Here is an 11,630-nt window from a genome sequence, read left to right on the forward strand (position 1 = left end):
GTCTCCTCCTGCAGGTCGTTCCTGCGTGGGGCTGGCTCCTCGCCCCTTTTCTCACCACCTCGTTCGCCCTGGCGCAGCGCGTGGGCTCCAGCTCCCCTGCCCCTGGTGCCTGCAGCCAGCACAGTCCCAGCAGGAAGAGCACAAACAGCCCCACCTTGCTTAGCACCAGGCTCCCGGGAAGCTGCCAAGCCCTGACAGGAAGCCAGTGTGCCGAGCTTCCCGGCAGCCGTAAACAATTTTGGTGAAGTGCTGTTGTGCAGTCTTGCTCTGCAGCGTGGATTGTGAGAGGCTGCTGAGGGAATGCTTTGTGCAGGGCGAGCTGTTGCTCAGGAAAAGCCCGACATGACTGCAGTGAGCTCGGGGTGAAGGAAAAGTCAGCACCAGAGATCCCAGAGACAAAACCAACAAACAGCAGCACCTCTGATCAGGCCCTTTCCACAGCTGACAGGCATGACTGCAGCCATCTCCAAAACAGCTGTGTCCTGGCACCCAGCACCATCACTGCCTTCCCTCCCACCCCAGGGCCTGGCCTCAGGCAGCAGTCTCTGCCAGGGAAGGCCGGAGGCACTTAGTCCAGCCCAGAGCTCAGCTACCCTGGTGGCTTCTCTCACCAGGGAAAGTGAGAGCAGCATGGAGAGCTGATTCTGCTCAGCTGAGGAGAGCTAAGGTGCATCCCTTCAGCCCATGGGGTGTCCCAAGAGCAGCACAGAGGACCAGGTGAGCCAAATGTTTATTGACACTCAGTTCTGCTGTCCACAGGGAAGCCAAAACACAGCCCTGAAAAAGCAGCAATGTCATGAACATCCTGGAACCAGGACCTCATCTCAGTCCCAGTGTGCCCAGCACTGGCATTGTCACACCCATCCCTGTCTGCCACGGTTCCTCCCAGCTAGACCTTCATTCTGCAGCCTGTCAGCAGCGGTGATCTGCTCCAACTGCCTCCATGACGCTCTTGAAGCCCTGCTCCCTAACCAGGGATGGTGTGTGCTAGGACTGGGCTGGCACTGCTCAGGCACCAGCACACAGCTGTCCTGAGCTGTGCTAGGATCAGGGGCTCTCTGGGGACGTACCTGGCCTCCACTCACCTGAGCAGCTCCTCCAGTTCGCGCTTGACTGTCCCCACCACTGGTGGCCCGTGGAACACGAGCGCTGTGTAGAGCTGCACGAGCGAGGCTCCAGCACGGATCTTCTCCAGGGCGTCCTGCCCGCTGCTCACTCCCCCGACGCCAATGATGGGCACCTGGCCTGAGGGCAGGGCGCTGGCTCAGGCTGGCACAGGCAGCGCCGGCAGGCGCCCCCAGCCCTGCCGGGCCCTCACCTTGAGTGAGAGCGTACATGTCCCTGATGGTCTGCGTGGAGAGCTCCCGCAGGGGCTTCCCGCTGAGGCCGCCGGGCTCCGTGCGCTGCCGGCTCCGGAGGCCGCTGGGCCGGCTCACCGTGGTGTTGCTCACTATCAGCCCATCCACACCGAGCTGCAGGGGCAGTAGGGTGAGGACACAGCTCCCGAAGCAGCCCGACCTCCCCTTCCCCTCCTGCCAGGTCAGGAGCACCCAGCATGTAACCCAAAGCTGCCCCTCACTGCCTGGGTGACACACATGGGCCTTCACAGACTCTGACCAACCCAGGACACCATCCCTATAGCAGCCAGAGAGTTGCAGGCATACGTGTCCTTCCGAGACGTGACTTGCTGGGACCACCATCGTCCTGCCTCCAGTGGCCTTCTCTTCCTACTTCCTCACCTCACAGACAACGCTGGCGATGTCCTGCTTGTCCTGTGCAGTGAGGTCAGGGGCAATCTTCACCAGCAGGGCTGGCTTCTGCTTGCAGGGCAGCAGGTCCCTCTCCACCAGCACCTGTCGATGCACATGGCAGTGCACGGCAGGGAGAGGCCTCCTGCCCCAGCTAGGAGTTACGGACACCCACTACCACAGGCAGTACAGGGAGAGCCCTGCTCCTCTACTTGGCAGCAAAACCAGGAAAGGCACCCTTGGCACAGGGCCTGGAGCACACAGCAGGCACAGGACCCCAGTGATGCCTGAAGTTGTGGGGTGGATGGCTCGCCGCCTCTTACAGGAGCAAATAGAGGGCAACGCCTCGCTGCTCCTGAGCCCTTTGCTGGGATACAGTGCCCTAGTACAGCCCACGGCAGCAGCCAACAGGGACATCTCAGTGGTCCTGCCCACCATGCAGGAAAGCCACCCCCATTCCTCCCTGTGCCGGGTAAATCCACTGGCTGCAGCAGTGCAGCTACTGCCAGGAGAATGGGGTGCATCCAGTGCTCTAGCTGTGCTTGGGCTGGCTGTGGGGGAGGCATCTACCTTGCTCAGCAGGTCCCGCAGCTCAGCCTTGCCCTGCAGGTCCCGCAGCCCTGGGGTGTTGGGGCTGGACACGTTCACAACAAGGTAGTCAGCCAAAGGGCCCAGTGTCTGGACCCCAGCCACATAGTCAGCTGCAGCATCAGTAGAGCTTTTGTTCTTGCCCAGGTTGACTCCAAGAGGCATCCCAGCTGCAACCCAGACACAGCTGAACCAGGGCAGCAGGACCAACCACCACCCAATGTCCAGAGCACCCAAAAAAGGAGGTCCCATGACCAGCTAAAGTTAAGATGAGGATATATATATATATATATATATATATATATATATATATATAGCCCATGTATTTTATGAGGATGGGCCTGGGACTGTCCTACAACCACAGGAGCATTGCCACAGCCACCCCAGTCAGCACCTCCCAGCACCACAGCCTTCAGCCAGGCAGAGGCTGCCTACAGGACCTGCTCTGCTGGGGTCCTCTTGGCTTTGGCTATGTTAGCAGACACATCCTCCCCAAAGTAGCAAGTGGAGCTTGATCCCAGAGAAAACAGCAGGTGAAATGTGTCTAGTCACAATACCAGGCGTGACACTATAGCCCCAAGAGCTGTCCAAGTCTTCCTCCAGCCAAGGTGCTCCTGTGCCTGGATACTGGCATTACACACCAATCCTGGGCTACAGGTACCTGGGATTTGCCCAAACCTACCCTGCAGACACCAAGAGCAAAGGCTTACAAGCTTGTCTCACCAGCAGTGAGCGTGATCTGTGTCTCCCGGCGGGCTCGCAGCCTGCGCTCCACCACGACGTGGCCATGGCTGTTGAATCCATACCTGCACCAGGACAGAGGCAGTTCAAGGCTGGGTTATGTCTGCAGGCCCTGAACAGGACACGTGAGAAACATGAGGCAGATGTGTGGTCTCTGCAGCTTTGCTCAGCACATCCAACCAAAAGCCACCACACCTCCAAAAACGTGGGGCCACCCAAATATTCACCCTCCCTCACGGAGGGCAGACTGTAGGCAGACACAGGCAGCAGAGCAGCTGCCCTCAGATCCCACCTGTTGATGACTGCCTCGTCCTCTGCCAGCCGGAAGACCCTGGGCTTCGGGTTCCCTTCCTGGGGCTTGGGCGTGACAGTCCCCACTTCCACAAAGCCAAAGCCCATCTTGTACAGCCCGTCCACAGCCTCACACTGCTTGTCGAAGCCAGCAGCCAGGCCCAGTGGGTTGCGGAATCGCTGCCCGAAGACTCGCACCTCCTGCGGGGCTGGGGCAGAGCCCACAGACTCCAGGAACCGTTGCCAAGGCCTCACTCCAGCCCCCCTCCCGACAGAGCCGGCCGCCTCCCCTGCCCTTCGCGGCGTCCTTAAAGGGGTGCCTGCCGAGGGTGCCTCGTCGCCCGCCAGGGACTCGACGGGACGCAGCCGCCTGCGCACCACGCCGGGCTCTGCCACCCAGCCCTTAGCCCTCGGTTCTGAGCGCCCTTCCGAACTTCCCACTCCCCGCCCTGCTCCCCGCGCAGTTCCCCCCTCCTCCTCCGCCGCCCTCGAGACGCACCAGCGCGGGGCTGTCGGGACGGGTGGAGGGCAGCAGCCCGAGGGCGGCGGCGCGTAGAGCCAGGCCATGGGCGGCCTCGGGAGGCAGCGCCCGGAACGCGGGCATCACCGCCGCGTACAGCCGCTCGTCGCCTGCCGCCAGCGCCGATCCCAGGAGCAGCCCGCAGCCTCCCAGCGCCAGCGCCCGCAGCCGTCCCTGTGCCAGGGCGTTAGCAGCGCACCAGCCACGGTTCCCCGCCGCAACCGCACTCAGCCCATCTCCTCCCTTCCCCACCCCGCACCACCCGTCCCTTTCCGTCCCGCCCCGGCACTGCCCGCTCCAGCCGCCCCGGCTCCCATGGGCGGCCCCGACTCCCCACAGGGCCCCGGCCGCTCACGCGCAGCGGCGCCGCCATCACGCTCAGCCCGCCACGCGAGGACACTTCCGGGGACCCCCTCTGTGATTGGCCGAGGCAGTACCGCTCCAGCCAATAGCGGCGCAACAGGGGCGGCGACGAGAGGCCCGGGCCGCGCTTTATTGAAGGAGGGGCAGAGGGCGAGCCCCGGGAACAGGGCAGGGACGGGAACGGGACACGGACAGCGGCAGCCGCGGCACGGCTGCAGAGTCACCAACAGATACCTTACAGTCCCGGGATGCCTCGACCGCGACTCGGGTAGGGTAAACAAGGTGCTGCTGCGTATCCCATCAGACCACCCTCTGTGCCTTGCCTCCAGACCTCGACGGGCCACAGCTGCTCAGCACCCGCATCAAAACCCCGAGGCAGCGGCACAGCCTGTCTAGCTCTGCCCTCGCGGGGGCTAGTCACACACCCAACAGGCCCAGGCAGACACTGTTACCCTTCTGCAAACTGCACATGAACTCCATCGAGAACGCCATCAAGGCCAACGAGGGCTCCCCAAGAGAAAGCCTCTGCTGGCAGGCATGGAGTCATCATGGAGGCAGCCAGGAACAGTGCCCAGAACATCATGCACAGCTTCCCCATACAGCTACCCAGACTGACAGGGGTTCTTCCTTGCCTCACTCTCACAACATTCCTCACAGTTCATCTCCTGGAACAGCAAAGATCAGGAAAGCGGCAGCACTTGGTGTAAGTACAGCAGGAAGAGAGCTCAAAAAGAAGAGCATGTTCATTGGAGGTTAATACAGGAAACCAATTTCAAAGAGAGTCTGTTTCAGAGAGGAGATATCACACATCTCCTTCCCCTCCTTCCTGCAGCCCAGGAAGTTTTACGTTTTCTTCTTCAGCTCCTCAAATCTCCGTGAAAGATCATCGAAGTCAATGTCTTCTGAGGCAGAAGAGTTGGCGCCAGCAGATGCTGTTGGCAGTGTGTCTGGCACAGATGGCAATTCAGGCAGTACAAAGTTATCAAAGCTATTAGGAGCTCCAGCTCTTGGTTTAGGAGAAGCTTCTGGCTTGGGCTCAGGCCCTGTTGATAAGAGAAGTATCACTGCACCTCACCATCAGCATACACTCACTGGGCCAAACAGAGCCCCACAAAGAACAGTCATTCCAGCAACGGGCAGTACCAGAGGGTTTTTCAGAACAGCCCCTAATATCCAAGCTTTTCCAAACCTCAACATACTCACCAGGCACTAGTGCAGCAGCATCCTTGTCAGCGTTAGGCTCATCAATCTGAAAAAGACTCTCAGTTACTAGAGCTCTGGCCACCAGGCATGGTCACACCAGCACACAAGCAGAGCTCAGAGGCACAGCTCCGGCAGATCAGTGCACACTCCTCCCCACCCCTAGCAGGCAGCCGTGGCTTTACAACAATGTGCCTCTCTTCCACAAAACAGAGGCAGCTCTTCAGCTTCTCTCTCCCTCCTTGTCAACTAAAGTAGCTTCACTGACCATATTCTGAACTGGATCAATCGAGTGTATCCACTATCAGGTCTGAAATATTTATCAAGGCCACCAATGAGAAAACACCGCCCTCTTCATCCACGTCATCACAGCTCCTTGCTGCCTTTCTCCATAAACCACTGACAGGCCCTTGCGACTAGCAGCAGGGTCTCAGTCTGTCTGGGAAAAAGGCTCATGGCACACACAGCTGTGCTAGTAAAGCTTCTTATTCCCTGCATGCTGCAGCCCTCAACACCCATTCCTACCCAATTCACCTGCACTGCTGCACCTCTAAGAACACAAAAGTGTCAGCACCACAATGCTCAACTGTGCTCCTCCCTACTCAGGATAATGCAAAAACAACAGCATGTCACCAAAAGCAGAGTGGCAGGCATGATGACAAACTGCAGCAACAAAAGCAGAGACAAGCGTAGAAAGGGAAGTCTCCAGCCTCTGCTTTGTTGTCCCCAAGGACTGAGGAAAGTCTGTGAAAGGAAGAGTCTCTAAACATACAGCATCTGTGTCAGTCAAAATTGCCATCCAGGCCATTAATTAGTTCAAAAGCCATAATTAAATAGACTCAAGGTGATAAACTCTTCACACTGCAAAAAACAGAACTTGTGGATTCTGCTTATTAACTGTTTAACACCACTTTAACAATGCAGCAAAAGAAATCTTGGGTTTCCTTTGCAGCCAAAGCACAGAGCTGAACGAAGAACTTCTCTCCACAAGTCATCCTTCCATCATGTGCATTCCCTGATTCACTACAGTAGCAAGCAATGCCAGCACCACCCCAAAAGCCCGAAAGCTTAGCTTAGTATACTTTACAAACATTTCCCTTCTCTGTGGCTACCACTGCACTCTGAGGACCCCTCTGCTGCCTGCAATAGCCATTCATCTCAGGCACTTACGGACTCGTATGTGGGTGGGTTTGCTGGAATTGGTGGGGGGTGGATGTTACTGAAAGGCTGGTAGGTCCCCACTGGCAGGCCACTGAAGTTCTCCTGTACAGAGAGATCAGTCATGCAGCACACCACTCATCTGAGACACCACACACCTACAGCCGCCATGGGAGTCACAGGAAGTAGAGTCTTAGATAAATGCAGGCACATATTCAAGTGAGTAAGAGTTTATGCTTACAAGGAAGGGATTCTCAAGTATTAAGACAGATGTAGTCACCTGGAGCAGGCAGACCCAGCTAACTGGACTGTAGGTTAGAAGAACCAGCACAGGTAAACATTTCACCTTTCAAGGCACAAGAAGCACCAGGCCAATAAAGGAAATACTCTGCCATTTCTGGCTCTGTGTGCAGTACTCCAGAATAGGAAAGAGGTTTCTGGCTCACACAAGGCTTTGAGTTGCCCTCATTTGTCACACAACAGCACCTCAAGGACTCAGATCTGGCACAGGCCCTCAGCATGTTTATGCCTGGGCCAACAGCCAGGTGATGATACTTAGCCCAGATTTTCCACAAAAAGTACTTCAGCACTACTGGGACCATATTAAGACTCAAAGCCATCCCACTATTCTGCTCTCCAGTCTACACAGATATCCTGTAAATTACTTAATTCAGAGAACGGAGGAGTTCTTTTCAGCTCCCACCTTCCACCCTTACCACAAACCCTCTGCAAGAGCCATTGGCTCAGTCTTCTCCCTTGCAGGTCTGCAGGCAGGGCACTTCCGCATTTTTCTGTGCTATTCCCACCCCACAACACTCACCTGATTTCCTTGACTGAATCCTGGCACACTACCAGCCTACCAACTTCAAAGTGCAGCTCCAACTCCTGGACAAAAGCCAGGCAGTCAGAAGACTGCCTCAGGAGTTAAGTCTGCTCTCCTCTGTTCCCTGAAGGCAAAGAGGGCTGGCTGCAGAACACGGGTAGGAACCTCCACAGTCAAGATGCAAGATTAAGCTTCAGCTGTACTGCCAACAGCCTCTGTCCCATGCAGAATCACACTGAGAAGATGGCCTTCTGACACACTGAGCTAACAGGTACAGTCAGCAGGCACAGGGCTAAGCACCACAATAGGAGTCTTTCACAGAAAAAGGAAACACACAAGGCCCAGGAACTTACCGGTCCCTTAGGAGGTGGATAAGAGAAGGGTGGATTTGTTGTTGGCATGGGCATAGGCATCATCACGGGCATGGGTACCAACCCATCATGACCTATCATTGGGGCTGTAAATCCACCACCTCCGCCCCCTCCATGGCCACCCTTCTTCACATCATCCGTGAAGCCCACATCAATTAGATCTGCCTCTCCACCTGGCGGGGCTTCAGCCTGGAAAGGGTGGAAGAATTCTGTTCACCAACACATCTCTTATGATCACTGCCCTCTGTACACATTAGATGAAGCATTTGTCAATGGACAAGATGGGAATACACAACAGAACAGAGAGCAGCTATACAGTGGTATTAATGGGAAACAGAATGCAAACCAGGCTGTAGCATGTGTAACTACTGCCACATGCCACAGGAGTGCATGAAGGAAGAAGGATCATGCTATGCTAGGGCTGTCTAGAAGACACCAAAGCACAAGGACTACCCAGTTCTCTGCAATGCCACATCCTGAGGCTGACTCACCATCACCACTGAGTCAGGCTCATAGGGCACATTGTAGTTCTTTGCAATCTCAATGAGGTATCTCTCCACCAGGATCTTGGGTGGTGCTTCCACACTCAGCTTGTGCATCAGCTGGAACACAAGGGTGGAGAGGCTTAGTAGAGCCAGGGCAATGCAGCACCCAACAGCTCTGTACCAGTGCCATCCCAGCCAGGGAGGTGCAGCGGGCAGCCGTGGGGAGGCCCCTGAACCCAGTACAACATGCTGCAGGCAGCCATAAGCCAGGGCTCTATTCACTCTACCCTTCCCCATCCTCAACCAGTAGAGCAGGGCCTTCCTGCCTGGGGCCTCAGTGCCATGCTCCAATGGAGGTGGGCCCTGGCTGCACAGCACCTGCTGTGCTCCAGAGTGATGGCAAGCATCAGGCACCAGCCACAGGCCCAAGGGACAGCAAGCCTCAGCAGGCGTGGCTGCTCTGCCAGCTCTGCCTGTTCTACCAGTTCCTTACCCTGTCGTTGACTGTCCCAATCTGGTTTGTCCGGCACAGCTTCCCATACTCCTTGCTGTACTTAGCACACAGCTGATCAGCAACCTGCAGCAGGAGAGAAACTCTAGAAGGTGCACAGTCCTGCTTTCTCCCACCTCAAACCTCACATCCACTCAGCTCCCTCCCTCATTTTTCCCACTGAGCACTCCAGTTCAGCAGCTGCAGCCACCCCAGATGCTCCAAGGACATCTGATTTCCATCTGCAGAGCCCATGAAATCCTCTGATATAAAGTCCCAGAAGAGGGCTTCCATCAGCATCAGGGAGCATCACCCCCACCCTGCATGGGCAGCATTCCTCAAGCAACCCTACTCACAATCTTCAACTCGGCCACTTCTGACTGGAGGCGTGGTGCAGCCCAAATCAGTGTCGATACTGCCTCTGCCAGGCCAGAATCCAGCTCCCTACAACCAAAGAAAACAATTCTCTCTCCACCCCATGCACCCAGCCTTTGCTGCCCTCAATCTCCTTAGCCTTTAAGTTCCCATCCCATGCACTGGGCTCCACAGCCTCCCGTACATGGGGAAGAAAAGGTCTCTGGAGAGACAAACATGGGTGCCCTTCTGTACCCCAGACCTGCCCCCAGCAGTGCCCCTTCCTGAGTCCAGGACCCTCCCAGCCAGAGCTTACTTCATGGACTGGATCAAGCCAAAGCGGGCGAGCAGCAGATCACAGTATAGCTCCAGGATCTCCATGGCCTCCACGAGGTAATCTTCACGGATGATGTGCTCCACACGAATCCTGGCACGCTCATCTTTTCCAGCTGCCAGGTAATCTGCAATCTCCTTCCTTGCCTTCTGGGCCAACTCAGCTGCAGCATACATCCCAAGTCCAGTCACTGTGCTGGCCTGGGCTGCTGCCTCCAGACCGCCCACAAGTCCCCATTACACATAGAGCCACCACCAGCTTCTCTCCCCTATCTAACCCCTGCAGCACGAGACACTCGGGCATGGCTCGGCAGAGCCCTCGTGTCCAGCTCCCAGCACATTTAACTCGTGGGAGTAGGGAAAGTGGACTTCAGGCTGCTGGAAACACTGTACCTACAACCTCCCTACAGAGTTAACCAGGATCACAGGCCTGACCTGTGTCAGGGCAGGGCAGGTGGGGAGGGTCTCCCACAGCACCCCGGGAGTTCTCCACTGTGCTCTTAACACACAGAGCTCAAAAATATAGCTGTTAGCTACCACCCCACAAATTGCACTCCAACAGCTGCCAGGAAGGTGGACAGAGGCCACACTGTGGCCAGCCTGCTCTTCCAGTTCCTTGTGCACCAGGGCAGGTTGTTAAGGCCTGGGTCCAGCAAGGAAGAGCAAAAAGCTACTCCATACTCGGCCCATGAAAGTACTCCCAACTCCAGAAATACTTTCTCAAGTCTCCTGAGCCCCAAAAGCATCCTGGGTCCCTTAATACTCCCCCTAATACTCACTCTTAATACTTAATACACCTGCCCCCTTAATACTCACTCTTTTTTTTCTCCAGTAGCTTGAGGCGGTTGATGACGAGGCGCAGGTTGACTCGCAAGCGCTCTGCCTTGAACCCAGAGCCCAACATGATAAACACTTTCTGTGGAGAAGAGGGATGGCCACTGGAACCAACAACTGCCAGTCAGTGTCTGTCATCAGACACTTTTACTGCGGGGGAGGCCAAGAAATGCCCCAAACAAGCAAGCCCTGGTCTGCCAATGCCGAATCTAGTTATTTACAAGTGACTGAACCTCGAGTGCTTATTATTGCCTTTCCCACTTCATAATCCTGCACCTCACCAAGACCAATAGGACTGGCCTTAGAACTTCAAGGAAACTTATTGGACGTTTTTTTAAAAACGGAAAAGTCACCTGAAGAGCCAAGCCCACCTCTGTCCTATCGAAATACAAGTTATAAACCAGCTATATAATTAACTAGAGGACTATTAGAAACTAAGGTTGTTCTGATGTCATCATCAGAAGGAAAAAGTTGCCGTTTCACCTTCCCCATACTGTTCCTGCCTACTGAACACATGCTTAGTCTCCCAGGAACCAGTTCAACTTCTTAACCCTACAGAAAGCAAATCCTAACATTATTTAATTATAGCATTCTGTCTGCCAAAAACCGTTCATCAAGCAAAAGCTTCCTTAAAAGACAGCACATAGAAAGACCTCTGTTTGCATCTCACCTCCCCATCCCTCTCTGCCGGCGGCTCCACCGCGCAGAGCGGAGCGAGCCATGACCTGATCCGGCTGCCGGGACGGCCGCCAGCCACGCCAGCCGCTCGGCGAGACTCGCCGCGTCTGGCCTAATGCCCAGGGACAGTTCGGACAGTGCGCAGAGGCCCTGCATGAGCTCCACCGGCGCAGCTGCACCTGAGGGCTGAGGGGAGAAATCCCTCTCCCTCCCCGGCTAAGTAGCAGCGAGAAAACATCCCACACCACGAGCGGAGCAGGTCCCGGGGCGAGTCCCAGGGCTGCGGGAGACCCTGAGGCAAGGCTGCCCGTCAGCTTCTCGGACGCCGAATGCTCCCCGCGGCCCCGCTCACGCGTCCTACGGCCCGACTCACCACCGCGGCTCCGCAGCTCTGCCACCCAAAATGGCGCGCGGCTTCCGCAAGTCTTCATCGCGTGCGGAGTGATCCTCATAGCCGGCACTCTCCGTACCCAGTCTCCGGCGCAGCCCGCACGCAGTCCGGGGCACAGTCGAGCTGGCGCGGCGGGCGCTGTCCCGATTCGCTTCCGCAAATGCGGCCCTGGCGCACCGGCGGCCGGGGAGACGGGGGCACAGTCTGGGAGAGCGGCGCAGAGGGACTACATGGTCCGGCGGAGGGATTCTGATCGCGTCCA

At 56.5% G+C, this 11,630-nt stretch overlaps 2 protein-coding genes across 3 annotated transcripts; both read right to left on the minus strand.

The window, feature by feature from the left end:
* Window positions 1–774: 774 nt before the first annotated feature.
* DHODH (dihydroorotate dehydrogenase (quinone)) lies at window positions 775–4,743 on the minus strand. Its single transcript, XM_058813362.1, is given in 11 exon segments — window positions 775–967; window positions 1,086–1,245; window positions 1,319–1,472; window positions 1,740–1,853; window positions 2,319–2,506; window positions 3,060–3,142; window positions 3,370–3,569; window positions 3,868–4,062; window positions 4,244–4,469; window positions 4,471–4,597; window positions 4,704–4,743. Coding segments are annotated over 11 exon segments (1,542 nt in total). The 3' UTR covers window positions 775–912.
* Window positions 4,329–11,557, minus strand: IST1 (IST1 factor associated with ESCRT-III). Of its 2 annotated transcripts, none has more exons than XM_058813769.1 (10): window positions 11,351–11,557; window positions 10,282–10,381; window positions 9,449–9,629; window positions 9,135–9,222; window positions 8,782–8,865; window positions 8,295–8,405; window positions 7,786–7,992; window positions 6,622–6,714; window positions 5,455–5,500; window positions 4,329–5,294 (listed from the first exon to the last, which is right to left on the minus strand). In XM_058813769.1, exons 2-10 carry the CDS (start codon window positions 10,367–10,369, stop codon window positions 5,095–5,097), a joined length of 1,098 nt encoding a protein of 365 aa, XP_058669752.1. In that variant the 5' UTR covers window positions 10,370–10,381; window positions 11,351–11,557; the 3' UTR covers window positions 4,329–5,094. The 2 variants fall into 2 exon arrangements, with proteins under 2 accessions (XP_058669752.1, XP_058669753.1); XM_058813770.1 differs by having other exon boundaries at window positions 11,448–11,529.
* Window positions 11,558–11,630: the final 73 nt, after the last annotated feature.

The sequence above is a fragment of the Ammospiza caudacuta genome, chromosome 13 (assembly GCF_027887145.1).
Source record: "Ammospiza caudacuta isolate bAmmCau1 chromosome 13, bAmmCau1.pri, whole genome shotgun sequence".
In the NCBI taxonomy this organism is placed as follows: domain Eukaryota; kingdom Metazoa; phylum Chordata; class Aves; order Passeriformes; family Passerellidae; genus Ammospiza; species Ammospiza caudacuta.